Genomic DNA, 18,188 nt, shown 5'->3' with positions numbered 1-18,188 from the left:
ACACACACACACACACACACACACACACACACACACACACACACACACACACACACACACACACACACACTGATGAGTCAGAGGAGGCTGATTCTGATGTAATCCAACAACCCCTCCCTTTTTCCAATTCCCCTGCCTCCAAGGCTGTTCCTGGATATTCAAGGAAGTACCATGGTTCCCCACAACATATAGCGATTTACCGGCGGTAACAAAACTTACTGTGCATATTATCTAATTACAGATCCGTTGAGGACCAGCAGTTGACGGCTTACCACTCCTTTTAGTTTCAATGGCATTACAATTTGGTCACCCCTTTTTTGAAAAGATTGATAATTCAGGCTTTAGTTAACAGAAATGGTGTGAGTGGTACAATAAATCAGAGAATATAGGGAAAAGCTGCATGATTGTTTTTATTTCATAGTTTCATATAATATTTGATAATATAAATAGATATAACAGAACATAATGAACAAGTATTAATAAACACATTACATCCCATTCAGTTTTAAATCAATTAATATATGACAAATACCTTACATTTCCCCGTATTTCTGTGATCCTATCCACATCCCAACCAGAACCAACTATAACAATGATCATTCTGAAAAGCATCTTTCATTAACCCACGCAGAGACGTATGCGTTACGCGACTTCTTCCTGCTTTAATTTGAAAGCCAACACTCGTCAGTTCTTCTGCAGCTGGATCCCCTCCTTTCCAGGGAACACCCAATTGAATATCTTATGAAAAAACCCGAAACTGCTCTTGGATCAGCCTCGTGTATTCAGTGCATCGTTGCCAATGGGTCTTCATGGCAGGGAGGGACGCATGCGCAATGCTTTGTGTTGCAACACAACTGAGCTCGACAGCAATCTTCATCAGGAGAAAACCGACGTTACTAACCCTTTTGAGACAAACTGAGAAACTACACATGATTCAGATTCAGGATTACTCCGACCACATACATGGATTACAATAGAGGAAGCTTTGAAAATACCACAATCAATGATACTAAAATATTTTTTGTCACGTGGTAATACTTGACCAATCGGAGGGAGCCAGATCCAGCGGAAAGTATGCTCTTTGTTCGGGTATTTTGCCAACTTTATCCCGAAATCTGAGCCTTATAATTTGTATAAATCACAGGATGTGTGTATGGAGGGTACGTTTTTATAGCAAAAGGCACCATGTGGATATTTTTTAATGCGTTCGTGTCGAAGTTTTGATTCCGTTCGCTCAGCCTTATTTCATCACATGACTCCCCTCCCCCACCCAGCGCAGGGATCGGTGAAGAAGGCGGACATGTTTGAGGGAAATGTGTTGGTTAAAAAGTATCGAGGTGGAAGACAAGAAGATTATTTGAAGAAAGTTTCGCATTATTTTGGGATCTACCAGTCGCTATTCATATATCTTTTTTATTTAAGGTTTTTATGTCTTACTTTTGAAACAATCTCTTTTTGATAATGTGACTTTTATTTTAAACTGAATCTACTTAGATTTTACATTTTAGAACTGTAGACATATTTAACGTTTCGAGAACATGGTGTTTCTTTTGCTAGTTCATTTGAGTGACATTGTGGGGAATTTGTAACCTTGGTGTGGGGGATGGGGGCATGTGGTTAGGTAACCATTTTGTGTGGTTGTTGAAATGTCCAGATAGTGTCGGTCGCTTTTAAAGATCAAAAGTCTTAGTAACTTTTGCGTCTGTTTATGATTTTGATTTTATCTTGTTTTTTGGTTTACTTTGAAAGACCAGCCATGGTATTAGCATTTTTAAACTGCAACATAGATTTTCGCTTTTAATTCCCAATTCTTTAACACATTTGTCAGTGGGATTTTCTTATTCATTTGGTAAATGCAGCATTAGCATACTTTTATCAAATGAATGTGGTCTGAGGTCAATGAGAAAACTGCTGTGTCATTCAATGGATATTGTTAGTTCTTATGATCCTGTCTAGGTGTGGTGTTGTTATTAGTCGTTGAGGTAAACAGGGGCTATAGTTTCGTCGTTAAACATGCAGTCAGAAGTTTTAGGCTCTGGACTTGATCCTAGTAATGTGGTGGCGTTTGTAAGCCATGGAGGCCTTGTCCTCTAAAATGTTGGGCTTTTTCTGCAACAGATGAACGCTGTTTATTATACTCGTGCTTTTAAGCAATATGTGTAGCATTTTGTACGTTTTCCTTCATGTTTCATGTAGTTATTATAACGAATAGTATTATATTACTATGTGTCACTGTACTTAAGATGGCGGGTGTGCAACTCTTGTGCAAGACAGAAATGCGGATATTCTGCTAAGCATAGAGCTCGTGGGAGAGGCTCTTATGGGGTTCGCGTGACCTGGCGCTTGAACCAATGGGCTTCTTGGTATTTACCCTAGAAGCCCGCGTTACAAACCCATTGACCAATCCCCGCTGTTGTTTTGCACACGTTGACGTAATGTAATATGAGAAGGAGGAGGGTGGTGTCGGTACCCTCACATATTGTACAGGATTAAATTGAGGAGCCATTTATCAACAGCATTTCTGCATCACAGAATAGGCTGGGCCAATGGTATTGTTCTCTATCTTTGACGGACAGAAGAAACTTGCGAATAGGTTGGCCCTAAAGATTGTCAGTGACGCGTCAGTATCTAGGGGTGTGGTGACTTTGACTGACGTGTTAGGCAACGAATAGCAATTCAGAGGGCGTGAGTAGGCTGACGTAGTCTATCCAATAGGGTGAACGGTTGGTCTATAAAATAACGGGTGTAGTCGCATTGTCGCCATTTCAACGAAGCTGATTAAAGGAGTTCGCGGTGGCGGGGAGCGGAGATAACTGACGAAGAGAGACGGATCCAGGTCTGAGTCTAGCTAAAAACAGAATCCGGATCCATCCTGATGGATATGGCCGTTAACCCGCTCCTTGAAAGGTATCTACCGGTAAAATTGACTATCAGCTTTCCACCAGAGGGAATATTATAAACATTTCTTATGATTTTATCTAAAAAAAAATGGTCGTTGCTGTTGGCTTGTGTTTGCTGTAATAGGACCGGAAAAGGGAAATAAACAACGAATATGCTACAGGAAGGATCTAGCTGGTCTTGAAAGGGATTAGAAGATGCATTAATGGCGAGGAAATTAATTGTGTTTGGTTTGAAACAAGCTGCGACTGTTGTTCGCACTACGCCGGCGCCATCTTCTGAGCGCCTCAGCCGTTGGCCGCTCTCTCCCGCTGCCCTGCAGTGCTAACATTGCTAGCATTAGCATTACAGACCAAAACCCATTTTCTGTAGAACAGTGCCTGAAAGATCTACGTTTTTGTAGGTAGTGTTTGTAATTAAGCGTTTTGTTCTAAACTTCATGACACGTTCTCAACACTTAACGTAAGCTCTGGGACCGTAACATGTTCTATACGGGCTGCTAACAGCACCATAGTGTTGACGAGCATAAGCTGTCTTACCCAAAACAATAAGAGTCAGAGTCGTGTGCTTACAACGATAACTTGTAGCGGGTTTAACTAGTTTGTTATTGTAGCCATGTGACGGGTAGTGGTTGTTGTGATCAACGGTACGACGGCACATTACTATGCAAGGGTTAACCACCCATGTGTGTTGGCTGTTTCAGTTGGTTGCCTGGTTACCTTGCTCAATGTCACTCAAAATAGGTAGCAACTTTGATTATGAGGTTTTCGTTAGGTTTCACATTATTATAACATAACTCCACTGTACTTCAATCTCATCTTTTTTAAATTTTTAATTTCCTTGGACATATACCCAATTTTATTTTAATAACTAACTTTGTCAACTACATTTCAGCAAACGTGAAATATGTTTTTTTTAGTGTTGTTATTGTTATGTACATGGTCACTTTCCATTTTAAAATAATAAAGTACACTAACTGTCAAATGTGTTTCCCAAAGTTGTATTATTCAAAAAAGACTGTCAACAAACTGCCAACAAAATTGAAAGAGTGTAGATAAATGTACGCTTTATTTGTAGTCTACAGCCATCTCTGCATATGTAATTCCCTTCTGTGATGACAAAGTTAACCTTTTACTGAGGAGCCCATATCTGTCTATAAACAGTGTTTTAGTGCTATGAGTAGATGTATGGAATACGGTGGTAAAGCATACACCTGCCCCGGTAGGTACTTTTTCTCACATGATACAATCTCAGGAATACACAAGTTATTGAGCCGTTTCCGCTCTACATCCTGAACTCCTCCCTTAGATGCAATGCACTTCCGTTTTGGCGGACTGGGTTTGTTTTGCTAGCTAGCTCCGTTGTGCCGACAAAGCACTGATATCGCAGAGACAAAGAGGATATAACAATTACAACATGAAGAAAATTGGTTCGGGAACTACGTGTGCGGTAGTTGGTTGCAATCACTCGAGAAAGCACCTGAACGAGTGGTTAGATAGAGAGTGCTACGACCACAAACCAGCACCCAGCACCCAGCCATGTTGTTCATTAAATACAGATAAACACAACAAATACTGCATGCATTGTATTTTTTAATATTATATATGAATATTTTCATAGTGATGTAATTGTGTGGGCTGCTTTTATATTTTAATTTGTAATACCTGTTAGGATTAAACATGTGATCTTTCTTGTTGAAGCCATTTCTTTAGTTTCCTCTCAACAATTAATTAATTCAGTGTTATTTATGTACAGTATGAGCTTAATATGAATGATGAACTGTGTTAAAAGAAATTGTAGCACTCTAAGGAACATATGAAATGCAATAATGCAATAACAGTGCAATAATGAAATGAAATTACATCAAACTTTATTTTCACTCAAACAGTACAGGCACATATGATATATTGCACAGCATAAAGAGATCATGTAAATTGTGCATTATGTAAACAACAGACAACTGTTGGCTCCTGTGGGCATGACCTAAATAAGGCAGTTTATTTTGGTTTTATGCTGGGCCACGTCGTCATGTTATCCTCCCAGTTTTGCACTGAATTCGGGTGGGGGAGAGTAACGCCATCTCCAGTCAAAGAAGTAGAATCGTGTTCCCAAGCTAGCATCACTGTTAGCATCGAAATCGCTGTGTTTACACCAGTGCCCGTCTGACTGTTTACATCGGTTTACACCGACAGACGCTGTGCAAAAGACTTCCGGCGGAAATGAAGTGCATTTGTGTAGTGTCATGGCGCTACCCGTGTTTTGGCGTGTAAACTTGTCTATACTACCTGTTGCTTCAAAACCAGCAAGATCAACTTTATATAAATACTATTTTGTTGTTTAAGAGTGTTTTGCATTTAAAGTTTTGTTAGGCTAAACGTTTATACGAGTTCATGCGGTTGTCATCAGGGGAGTGAACGTTTCCCTGACATCTAAACATAACTACCAGTGGAGGTAGTCAGAAGAACTGGGATGAGGCATTTTACTCTACTTGCAAGTATATGTCATACACCTTGTATCAATGCAAAGCGGCTTTAGAAGTTGTACAGCCTTCCCATTGTAGTAACACAGGTCTTAATACTTGCTACAGCACAATATTCACATGAGTAAAAAAAAATCAGTTAAATATATATTTCCCGTCCATAATATCAGAGCATTCTAATGCTTTCCTTGTGGAAACAACCTTTATAACTACCCTTTTGCAGTGGCTAGCAATATCCCAGTACAGCATACAACACAGCAAGATGTTAACTCATTGTGGCAAAATGGCTGGCAAAACCTTGCGATGGATAATACATTTTTGTATTACCGAACATAACACATCATTGGCATTTCCTGTTCCACATGTCAACAGGGAGGAGTTACTGCCGCTTTTATTGATAGACATAAAGCGAAAGGAGTGGTAGGCAGACTGTACATTTTCTTATTACTGTATTTTGTGAGTGTTATAGGCAAAGAAATATGAATCAAGTTTGAAACAACTCAAAATATGCCAGCAAGACAACATTTTGTAATTTTGACATGCACGTTAATTCATTGTATTATCCACAGTATTTATGGGAATAAATATACGGCATATATGTTTCTGCTAATACTGGGAAATTAGAACCTGGATATTAAGTTTTACTTTTAATGAATTTGTTAAGGTGAACATCAAACATAGTTCAGCATTGGAGACATACCACTCCTGTAGCACATCTTCCTGGTAGTTAATTGGTTTTTTCAACTGCTCTCTACAGCTCCCATGTCGGGGTTGAGGTTGGCATAATGGGAGTCACAACGATGGACCAGAGTTCTGGCACAGCGGGAAAACGCATCAGAAAACCTTCTCTTCTGTATGAGGGCTTTGAGAGTCCTGGGATGCCCCCGCTCAGTCTTTTGATGTCTTCAGGACCCCCACAGCCCATGGTGAAAGACCCACACCGGCAGGGGAGGATGACTAACCAACTTCAGTTCCTACAGAAAGTCCTGATCAAGTCTTTGTGGAGGCACCACTTTGCATGGCCCTTCCATGAACCCGTAGATGCGACCAAGCTCAGCCTGCCTGTGAGTGTGCTTACTAGTAATTACAAGACTTGCATTCTGTTAAGAGGAGGGACGGTTATTTCTATAAAACAGCATTTCCTAAATATTAACATTTGAAAGGTTTGTTTCACCATCACTAATATACCATGTGAAATCTACTGTCGGATTTTATTTAATGTTAATTATTTAATTTAATTTATTTAACACTAAAGAAGTTTCTGATCTTATGAAAGTGTTTTTTGACCCCTTTCAGGACTATCATAAGATCATCAAAACTCCCATGGACATGGGCACTATAAAGAAGAGACTAGAAAATTACTTCTACCGTAGTGCCAGTGAGTGCATGCAGGACTTCAACACCATGTTTACCAATTGCTACATTTATAACAAGGTAAGACTTTGTTTGAGCCTGGGGCACTAACAAGATTATGTTTCATGCCAGCTGCTATTGTTTGCTCTTACATGTGGCCGTCGTTGAAAGTAAAGATGCAAAATTCAGTATATTGAATACAAAAATTATTTTTTATATGTAATAGCATGTATATCTTTGTACTGTCAGAATCATTATACCCCTCTCTTTAGCCTACAGATGACATAGTACTGATGGCTCAGTCTCTGGAGAAGGCCTTCCTTCAGAAAGTCGCTCAGATGCCTCAGGAAGAACTAGAGCTAGCTTCTCCCACAGGGCGGATCAAACCAGGAAAACCTGGCCGAAAAGGCAGAGGTAATGCAAGCAGGCAATCAAACCAGGCATCTCAAGTCTGCCATACTCACACATACAGTTTAGCCAATTATTAAAAAATAAATAAAGACATGTATAAATAACTTTAATCTATTTTGCAATCTCACTCCTTCCTGTTCTCTTACCCTCGCCCTGTCTGTTGCAGTCTCCGGAGGAGTGACTACAGCTCATCAGGTCCCGGCTGTTTCCCAGTCAGCATACTCACCGCCCACTCCGGAAACACCTGACTCCATGCTCTCCACCCCCCCACAGACACACATGACCAAAAGTCTGCCCCCTATTCTTACAACTGAACAAAGCATCCCCACCATTACTGGTCTTCCTCCAACACAGCCAACCACTAAGGTAACGATAGTAAATTAATCGACAATTATTAATGGAGACCATACACAAAACGTGTTTCCTCGACTCACCCATACATCTTATTTTTCCTCATAGAAAAAAGGTGTGAAGAGGAAAGCAGACACAACCACCCCAACCACTGTAGCCATGCCCATCATGAGCACCATGGGTGTCAGTGGCATCAACATGGGGATGGGCGGTGGGCACAACTCCCCGCTCACCCTCACTTCACTTGGGGTAGACCATAACTCCAGCCTTGGGATGAACCAGGGCATGAGTATGGGTATGGGCTGTGGAACAGTAATGATGGGTAGCAAATCAGCATCCGGGAGCAGGAGAGGAGTGAGTGGACGAGCCATCAAGCCCCCCAAGAAGGACTTGCCGGATTCCATGGTGCCACCACCGGTGCGCCGCAGCAAGCTGAATCCCCAGCTGCGATACTGCAATGGAGTCCTGAAGGATCTGCTGTCCAAGAAGCATGCAGCGTACGCCTGGCCGTTCTACAAGCCTGTCGATGCCTCAATGCTTGGTCTCCACGACTACCACGACATCATTAAGCAGCCCATGGACCTCAGCACTATGAAGGTACTCACTATAAACACACTTAATTATTAACATTTCAGAACAGAGAAGCACTTTTTCTTGGTCTAAGTTAAGGAAAGCTGTTGTGGTATGGGGAAGATTAACTTGATGAACTGTTTTTGGCAAATTTAGAATGTACCTATAATCTCCTCTCTCATTGTGTGTAGCGGAAGATGGACAGCAGAGAGTATCGTGACTCCCAGCAGTTCTCGGCTGATGTTAGACTGATGTTCTCCAACTGCTACAAGTACAACCCTCCTGATCATGACGTTGTGGGCATGGCCAGAAAGCTGCAGGTAATGCTCTTATTTCAGTGATACTATTTTTTATACTCCTTTTAACACATAATTCAATTTTACTGCTTGTGTTTTCTCATTCCCTCGAATCATCACTGTTCTTGTTTTTTTATTATTGATCCTCACCATCTGTTTAATCCTTTTAGGATGTCTTTGAGTTCTGCTTTGCTAAGATGCCAGACGAGCCACCAGCGCCCCCTAGCTCCTCATCTTCCTCCTCCTCCTCTTCATCCTCATCTGAGAGCGAGGTCAGCAGTGAAAGTGAGAGCGAGAGCAGCCCCAGCTCTGACTCTGAGGAGGAGAGGGCAAACCGGCTGGCAGAGCTGCAGGAACAGGTTTGTACTCCAGTGTTTGCACACGCGTGACACACACAATATATTAAATAATTTTCATATGCCTTTCCATCAGTAATCATAACATATCCGTCTTTCTTTCGCTCTTCAGCTAAAAGCCGTACACGAGCAGCTCACTGCACTCTCACAGGGCCCCATCGTCAAACCCAAAAAAAAGAAAGATAAGAAGGACAAGAAAAAGAAGAAAAAGGTAGAAAAGGAAAAGCATCGGAAGATAGAGGAAGAGGTGACACCCATTAGACCGCCCAAGACCCCTAAGATCACCAAGACCCCAAAATCCAAGAGCAACAGAGGAACATCAGGTCCTGTAGCATCAGGCAAGAAGGCAGCAAGCAAGAAAAACAACAAGCGCAAGTGAGTACTGTCCCCTGCTGGACGATGGTGGAATCATGTGTGTGGCATGATGCTGTATCTGTTGGTGCGTCTAGAATATGCCCTAGACATCTGAAAAGAAGCCCCTAAGGGATGAATAAGACAGATTGCTACTTGATGTATATTTTTTATATACATTGTCATTGTAGTTGCAAGTAAAATATGTAAATCTGCTTGCAGAAGCCCAGAAAGAGCATACTATTACGATTTATATTTATTTATTGTCTCAGTACTCGCAAACATTAAAACTAAATGTGTCCTCTGTTGGGTAACTGTAGGGTCTGCTGTGTTGTTGAGGATGTTGGTGGCCGGGATGCGTGGGGATGCAGGCTGAGCTACTCAACTTTATGCCATTGCCTTAGCCCCAGATGTTCCCACATTACTCCTATTATTTTCACTATTCGGATATAAAATTAAAAAAACTAATATAAAAAAACAATTTGGTTGCTTGCAACTATTTTCCAAGCAAACTAAGTGCACGTTTTTATCATGTGTAACGTTACTGTTTAAACGGCGGATAAAGCAGCTTCATCATGGCAACTTGACAACAGCTAAGCTAAGCTAGGCTACTACTTACAGCATCCAGGTGACTTTTCAGAGTTGTTGTGCCACAGTGGTAGGCCAGTTTCTTATCGCATATTTGGCACATATTTGTCTTACCATCGCCCAATTTAAAATGGTCCCACACAGCTGAAGTCTTCGGCATTTTGTGGGTGAAACAAGGTGAAGCGTGCCGTTTGTGAGTGAACGCGATGTCAGGAGCACAGGCTGAGTTGGCAATTAATCTTTATTAATAGCATACATTTAGAAAAAAATATGTTTTTGGGGGGAAAAAACGAATATCCGAATAATGAAATTGAAACCCGAATAGTTGGCCAACGAACGAATAGTCGAATATTCGGGTACAGCCCTACTAGCTGCTAGTGATCGCGTTTTAATTTGAAGGTATATATTGTAATTCACCTTTTAACATTCTCTCCCTCCATTTCCTTTTCCTGTCTCATCAGAACCAAAAAGGGCGGCATGACCTTTAGCGTGCCTCAGCCGGTCCACGAGCCCATAGTGAGCCATTACGACTCAGACGAGGAGGAGGAGACGGCCCCCATGTCTTATGATGAGAAGCGCCAACTCAGCCTCGACATCAACAAACTGCCGGGAGAGAAGCTGGGCCGCGTCGTTTACATCATCCAGTCTCGCGAGCCCTCGCTCCGAGACACCAACCCCGAGGAGATCGAGATTGACTTTGAGACGCTGAAGCCGTCAACGCTGCGGGAGCTGGAGAGATACGTCATGACGTGTCTGAGGAAAAAACCTAGAAAGCCATATGGTTAGTAGAAGCCCAAAGCCTAAAATAATGCATATTTGTTAAACTGTTAAGCCTCAAGCCTGTTTTTCAGGCCTCAGGCTCAAGAATTACATTCCCATAACAAATGATGACGATAACTTCACTTTTAAAAAGGGGTAAATTAATAATCTTTTTTCTCAAAGCAATTACATACCTGTGAGTTGGATTTAGAAAAGTCAGAATGAATATAGAATTTGTTTATTTTAAAGTAAATTCAGATTGAACATAGTAAAAAAAAAAATGTAAATTTTAGTTTCCGTCCAAAAGAAAAACAGTACTTGAAAACCACCCTTGAATGATGGGATAGTAGACTAAAAGCTTTAGGAATCCAAACTATAACATATAACAAGTACCCTGTATCAAATATTGTTGCAAAACAAGATTTGACCTTTTTAGAGAGGTTTAGGAAAACAAAACACCTCATTTGGGTGCATTTGCCGTTTCTCTGGAACCCATTGGTCGATTTTGGTGATTTACACCTCTTTTTAACCGTTAGAGCCAATAGAATCAAAGGGGAAGTTCGACATACACACACACACGTTACCATTGAGAAGTGAGAGTGATGCGCACACAGTCGAAAGCTATGTTACGCTCTGAAAACTCAAACCTTGGCTCAAACTAGTAAATATGAAGATGGATTATCAGTAATCATTTCAAAGTGACACAGAAACTTTGGATTAACCGTCAGCAGCGTTTTTATAGTTTTGATTCCATTGAACACAACTTTTGATCAGAACAATAGCAACGGTAAGACTATTCGCGTGTTTGCTCCGTAAAGCAACGTTGTGTGATGTCTGGGTTTGTATCCCACAGTGGCGAACTGTCAGGGCCTTCAAGGTATTCAGAGAATACCCTGGAACACTCATATAAAACAAACAAAAAATCAATTTAATTATATAAATAAAATGTATATAAAATGAATAAATGAGAATCGTATCTGTGTTGTTGATCTGTAATATTACAGTGTTAAGTTGATTTGTTTGTCCTTCTCGGACCATGCACTACGCATTTCAGTGGTTTTGTGTTTGAAAAGAAAGCAACCAATCAGATCTTGTTCTGGGTCTCTGGGTAGAATATCCTTCAACCAAAGTATTCTACATCCTTGATAGAATGCCCTGGCCGTTGCACTGAATGAGTGCGTACCTTTGGACTGACAGTTTGATCAACCAATCACATATTGATTTGTAGCCAATGGGCGCATTCTTTCAGAGTTTCCCTCGGTTCCAGGATACTCTAGATCAGGGGTCGGCAACCCATGGCACTGGTACGCGGCACCGTAACCAGTGGCACACTAGGAATAAGTGTGAAAAATATTTAAATAGTATTTTCGGATCCTGAACGAGATCGCCGCCAGAGCGCGTCTCCCCGTTACCTGCAGAAGGAAGCCATGCACGCAACGCAGCCCCGCTCTCTTTATCTCTTGACTTTCTGCCGCTTTCCTCCGTGGCGCAGTGCTGATCGTTTCACCACAGAGGAAAGCACTTCACAAATTGCAGTACCCATAAGGAGCTGTTCAAATGCTGCAGTTTTTGCGTGACTGTGTCTTTAGTTGAAAGCCCAGTGGCGATCTGCTCATCTCATCGAAATAATATGCTGCAAAGGGGCGGACTGGCCATCTGTGTGTTGAACTTTCATGTCGGCTCCCAGACCGTAGTCGAGGAGGGCAGAAGCAACAAGCTTCAGGTTCAATAACCCACTTTAGCTTAAATGACTGGAGAGAGGCGAGCTCTTCTTGGGAGGCCGTTGCATTTATTTAGCCGTTCTTCTGTTTCACAAAATACATCACAGACCTCTGTTTTTCTGCTGCCTCGTCTCACTTCCAGAAATGTACACACGTTCCCTCACTGTCGCTCTACCATCCACAAACACACAGTATGCACAAGCCACACCCCTCTCTCTCTCTTTCTCTCTCTCTGTCTTAAAGGGACAGCGATCTCATCTCACTCTGCATGACCCTAATATCATAACATGTGTGCTCTGGAGAATCACAGAACGGACGATCGTCCTTATTATTATGCCGTTTAAACCAATTATTTAAATTTGTTTGTTAAATTCGGCATCATGTAAGTTGCGCTGACAGGTCCACACACTGCTTCCCCGCAGCGAGGCTCCCCCGCCCTCCTGCTGATAGTTGACGGGCGTCAAGCGCCACAACCCCCCCCCCCCCCCCCCCCCCCCGTTGGTAATTCTCGATCGTTGGCACGCTGATAACATTTAAATGGCACTTCACATCAAAAAGGTTGCCGACCCCTGCTCTAGATAGAAGGCCCGCTAGTTAACTGGCTCGAGACAGAGGATAGATGAATGCGACGAAGCAATTCATGCCGTTTTATGGTTTTTAACGTTGAAATGATAAGTGCAACAGGTGAAGATGAAGTTGTTGCGGAATTGTTGTGAGTACCCTTTTCAAGACAACAATTCAGTGAAAAGACGCACATTATAATGCCACGTGGGGGTGGGGGTGTGTGTGTGTCTACAGAAGGTCCAGTTGTGGTATACACGGTTCGCCACTGGTATCCCATGCTGCGAGTTCTGGTCGCTCAGTGATGATACTTTTACTTCTGGAGTCTGTGGAAATCAGCTTGCTATCTGATGTCTTGTTTGTGCAGATCCGATAAGTGGTGGAGTGTTTCTACCGTGAGTTCTGTGTTAAGTGCGTTAGCCTTTTTTCCCACTCAGGGTTAATTCAGAGGCTCTGCATTAGACTTGTGTTTCGTTTGGTTAAAAATGGTTCATATTGTCACTTAGCTGAGTTTCTCTGAGTGGATATGACAGATTCATAGTTTATTAAATGTTAAGAAAACCTTAGATGCTGTTTATTGCAAGATGTTGCATTTTGGGGGCTTAACAGGTTAAACAACTTTTTTGATCAGTGTTCACACAATCTTTGATACTAAATTTACTTGAAAAGAAGTATAAATGTTAATCACTTTTCTAATCCGTAAACAAAAAATCTGAGAACATCATGACAAATGGTATTCTGTGGAGGCTGTAGATCACCTGTAAATCTTATGGATATTGTCTCTGTTTCTTTGCAGCTAGTAAAAACAACGTTGCTGGCAAATCTCGGGAAGAGATCACTCTGGAGAAACAGATGGAGCTGGAGAGAAGGCTGATAGACGTTAGCGGTCAGCTCAACTCCGGAAAGAAGCCCGTTAAGACCAAACGTAAGTTTTCCACACTGCGTTTTCATTTAATAGTATTTAGGAGCTACGGCTTTTCAGAAAGAAAGTGAAATATGATACATATTTTTCTTCCCCGAATGACTGATGTTGGAAATCAAACCTAGAAATGCAAGTTAGGGCATCTGCCGATTCTTCTCTGGATTTGAAATTAGATGACATTGTAGAACATTTATTTTGTCCAATACCCAAAAATATTTGTTTATTTAATATTAAATCCTGACATCCATATTTGGGAGACTGAACAACATTCTCTACCATACCTCGACAGTTTAAACAGATCAGCCAAAGACTTGATGATCATTTGACCCATGATTAATCAGTCGACTTAAAGTTGAAGTTCCGCTGCTATCCTGATTTTGATATTGTGTTAAATTCCTCTTTGTCTCAGGGTATTAAACTGTCTTCAGGAAGTCTTGAATCTCAACATTTGACATCTTTATCAGATAGTTGCCGCATTTCTCTTACGCATTAAAATATTTAACGTTTGAAATGACGTTGTTGTCTGAACATATTTCATATTTCTTTCCAGCAGAGAAACCTGTAACGGAGCCGCACAACACCCAGCCAACACGTCTCAGCGCCAGCAGCTCCTCCTCAGACTCCTCCTCCTCATCATCCTCCTCCTCATCCTCAGACACAAGCGACTCAGACTCTGGCTGAGAGGCCCTGTGTTTCCGTATGACAGGGTCATGTAAGGGACCCTGGGTAATTTGCTTCCCACTGAGAGGACTGAACTGCAGTAGAGCTACTGACGATGGAGCCGCAGGACGGATCAGACGAGACGGGCAGAACTGCTGCGCCTCAAAGTATCAAACCAAGAAAGAGGGAGATGGAGCTTACCCTGCGCTCATGCATCCATCCCAGACACAGCACAGTTGGGAATGGATAGTAGGAGGAGATTGTAAAGTCGTGCCGTTCTCTGGAGAACTGGCCTTTTTCGGGCAGAGCGAGGGACGCTCCATCGCCTGCAAAAAGAAACAAGGAGAATAGCGACGCATGCGTTGGAGGGATAAGGGTGCTAGAGCCAGAATTTGTCTTATTTCTGGAGATAATTTCCCTTCTTCTTGTGCTCCCTGTCTTTATGCTGTATAGATAAGATGTACAGTTATATAAATATCTATTTTTCTTTTGTAAAGAAGCATTTTATGGAGCTAATTTATTCCCTCATTCTGGGAAAGAAGAAGTAGTGCGGGTGTGTGTCTTAGTTTTTGTTTAGTTTTTTTTTTTCTTGAGTGACGTAGAGGGGAAACTCATGCATTTGTCTGGGTGTGTGTGTGAGTGAGTGTGTGAATGTGTCATGTATGAGTTTGCATGTGTGAGATCCTCATAATTTTGACGCAGGCGTTGAAAATCAGTCTGCACGCAGAAGCACCTTGGTTCAGTAAAATACAGAATGCATGCAATACAGAGGAGCTGGCAAACACCTGCATACTCGTGCACTCATGCACTTGTTTGAGATGGTCGGCCACTGTACAGAAATGTGACATAGTTTCATGACATCAGTTTAGACAAACGTATATCTGTTCCCACCATGTCTTTTTTTTCCTCTATTTCTCTGTAGACATGTTGCTTTTTTTCTCCTTGTGACCAAACTGCGAATAAATTGTGAGGACTTGTCTTGTCCATTCACCCGTGCCCAAATAACATCCTGGTTCTTTTGATTTCTTCTGGTGTTCATGTTGAGTTTGAACATGTCAAAAAACATCTGACCAGATTTGAGGTTGTATGAAAATAGTTTTGCTGGTTCTTCCATAACATTGTATTATTTAAATAGGTGAAGAGTTTTGGTTAGTTTTCCCCATGGGTAATCACTTCTTCGCACTACGGTGTCATACAAACCAAACTGCTTATAACAATTTGGCCTTTAAGATCTATGGCAGCTCAAAGTTTAATTTCAGTGTTAACTGTTTTTTGTTTTTGAGTAAGTTAACTTATTTGTGTGAATATAATTGTTTGGAAAGTTTTCACCAGCATCATTAGTGGAGGACGACGTTTTCTCCTCTTTGGCCTCTTCTTTTTCTTTTAAAGCCAAACCAGTGTGGATGATTGAAACAAGCAAGTGGCCGCAGACAGTTTAACAAGTGAACAACATCTGGTTTATTGTGAGTAACAATGCACTGTTTGTTTGGTGGTTCTACTAAACAATGTTCTTTGGTTAAGGTCTGTGTCCTTAATGTTCTTTTAAAGTCGCCTACAGCGTAAGATTGGAGTTTTAGACGTTATGAAAGTGATTCTTTAGCAAGAACTAGAATGGAGATGTCTTTTTCACAATACTGAAGGTAATCAAAGCTTTTAAATCGAGGTATAGGCCTACTCTACAAAATGTCAGGTTTTTAGAAGTGTACATACAGTCTCAATCTTGAGCATGTTTTTGTTCTTCCTTCAGTAACTTTGTCCAGCTGTTTCTTTTTTGTAAAACAAATATTTTATTTTGGGCTTCTGTTGTAAAACAAAACACTCCAGTTGTCAATTCTAATTTCATGAAGTTTGTCCAAAACACCTCTGTACTTGACTCCATTTTAGAACTTCATCTGTACTCAAATAAACTGCTACATGTTCATCTTTACACTGACTGCGGGTATATTATTTATAAATTGCAGTTGCTCACAGTGTGCTTAGCTTAACAAATAGAGAAGCAGTGAAACGGATAGAAAATAGATTTTGATTATCAAGGTCCTATGAAGGTACTTCTTTGACCGCATTGAAGCTGTAGGAGGATTTAGTTCAAATAAGTGTCTTGAAAAGTGCAAAAGTAGCACATAAAATAAAAAATGGCTGACTTCCTGTTGGTTTTATGATTCCTGACTGTCGTTTATCGGCCCCTAATATTAAACCATACCACATATTAGTAAAAACATCTAAATGCTAACACAAATAAAAAGCTGTTACTAGGCTACAGTTTTTAATTCAAAAGTGACAAGTGTTGATTCAACCTGGTTTTTAGTGGCCAAATTCATCTTTTTGTAATTTGCCTATTAGAAAATAAACGAAGATAAATAAACAACTTATTTAGTTTTTTAAGTAACTGTTCTTTTCTTTTATCAAATATTGGCTATAGTGTCCTCAGGCCTTCTGAATATTATAAGTTCAACCAATCGTCTGTATTCAGCCACACATAACTCATTTGAGTTGGTTAAAAGTCTGATTCATCAGTAGCAAACCGTGCAAAAGTATTCAAAACCCAATCAGGCTCAGTCTAGATTACAGACAAAGAAAAAGTCATGAGTTTCAGGCACAGTACTTGACTTGATATGACTAGAGGGACTGTTGGTAAACTTCTCTCCTGTTTCTTTTTCCAGTGAAGACAAGACAAGTTTCCAACGTCCCCCGCCTTTATCCCGCTGAGATGCATCCCCTCTCTGCCTGTGGGTGAGGCAAAACACCTCGTCCCTCCTCCTCTTCCTGCACGGGCTGTACCAACTGCCCCCAACTGCTGTCACACATGCATGAGAGGGGCAGATCACGGAGATGGGGTGGGGCTGAAAATGAGGCAGCATTTCTTACCTATTGCCACATTAAAAGTTGGTGTTTGACATTTTTGATGACATTTGCTGGCATCACGTAAAGACATGAATGGATGTTGCATTGCATTTATTATGATACTGAATACTGTGTGCATCTTCTGTATGTGTGTGAGTCTGCTGTCAGCGCATTTCTCTGCACATACACTACCAGTCAAAAGTTTGGACACACCTTCCAATTCAAAGTTTTTTATTTATTTTGATCTACTTTGTAGATTAATACTGAAGACATCAAAACTCTGAAAGAACACATATGGAATTATCTAGTTAACAAAAAAGTGTTACAAATCCAGAATATGATTTTTATTTTAGATTCTTCAAAGTAGCCCCGTTTTGCCTTGATGACAGCTTTGCACACTCTTGGCTTCTCTCAGTCAGCTTCATGAGGTCGCTTGTGACACTGTTGGAGATGTATTCAGAATTCAAGGCACACTTCACCAGCATGGCTACCACAGCATTCTGCAGTAGCCAGCAAAATATAAATCATATTCTGGATTTTTTAACACTTTTTTGTTCGAATTTAAAAGGTGTGTCCAAGCTTTTGACTGGTCCTTTATATCAGCGCTGCATGTGCATCTTGTACCACGTAGATATGATGGTGTACTGTACATACAGTATATATGAATACTGTGTGCATTGTATATATTGTACAAAATAAGGTTTTGATGAAAGATTATAACACAATATATAATAAATATAATATATCTCTTTAGTTTGTCTTGTATTTCAACAGAATGTGTTGAACTTGTTTGTATTTTCATTAGTGCAAGTGCTCCCTTTCCATGAAATCCTCTTGCAGGGTAATACTGTGGAAATCAGATGAGCTGTCAGAAGTTACTAAGAAACAGGATCAACTGTCGGCAGACAAAAGAGCTCCGCCAGAAACATCGAGTTCTCTCCTGTTCTGCAGAAAAAGACATCCACTGGCGTTTGAGTGATAACTGCACTACTGCCAAATGGCGGCCTCATGCAACTTGTGTTGACTTTAAAATTATGTTATAAAACTTCATAAAAAACATTTAACCCATCA

At 41.0% G+C, this 18,188-nt stretch overlaps 1 protein-coding gene across 2 annotated transcripts; it reads left to right on the top strand.

Annotated features, from left to right (window-relative positions):
• The first annotated feature begins 831 nt into the window (after positions 1–831).
• brd2a (bromodomain containing 2a) lies at positions 832–16,203 on the top strand. 2 transcript variants are annotated; one of them, XM_079654734.1, is made up of 12 exons: positions 832–2,907; positions 6,135–6,441; positions 6,674–6,811; positions 7,003–7,144; positions 7,308–7,507; positions 7,601–8,089; positions 8,254–8,382; positions 8,529–8,717; positions 8,827–9,089; positions 10,115–10,434; positions 13,491–13,619; positions 14,170–16,203. In XM_079654734.1, exons 1-12 carry the CDS (start codon positions 2,876–2,878, stop codon positions 14,295–14,297), a joined length of 2,466 nt encoding a protein of 821 aa, XP_079510860.1. In that variant the 5' UTR covers positions 832–2,875; the 3' UTR covers positions 14,298–16,203. The 2 variants fall into 2 exon arrangements, with proteins under 2 accessions (XP_079510860.1, XP_079510859.1); XM_079654733.1 differs by having other exon boundaries at positions 14,167–16,203.
• Positions 16,204–18,188: the final 1,985 nt, after the last annotated feature.

Source organism: Notothenia rossii (genome assembly GCF_949606895.1).
Source record: "Notothenia rossii genome assembly, chromosome: 10".
In the NCBI taxonomy this organism is placed as follows: domain Eukaryota; kingdom Metazoa; phylum Chordata; class Actinopteri; order Perciformes; family Nototheniidae; genus Notothenia; species Notothenia rossii.
The sequence above is the reverse complement of the archived record's forward strand: the minus strand, read 5'-3'. Positions and strand labels throughout refer to the sequence as shown.

Bases quoted from the DNA above. Each gene is read 5' to 3' on its own strand.
- brd2a (XM_079654733.1), top strand. From the start codon at position 2,876: ATGGATATGGCCGTTAACCCGCTCCTTGAAAG. The intron at 6,442-6,673 runs GTGAGTGTGCTT...GACCCCTTTCAG, and splicing joins CGACCAAGCTCAGCCTGCCT to GACTATCATAAGATCATCAA. The intron at 6,812-7,002 runs GTAAGACTTTGT...CCCTCTCTTTAG, and splicing joins ATTGCTACATTTATAACAAG to CCTACAGATGACATAGTACT.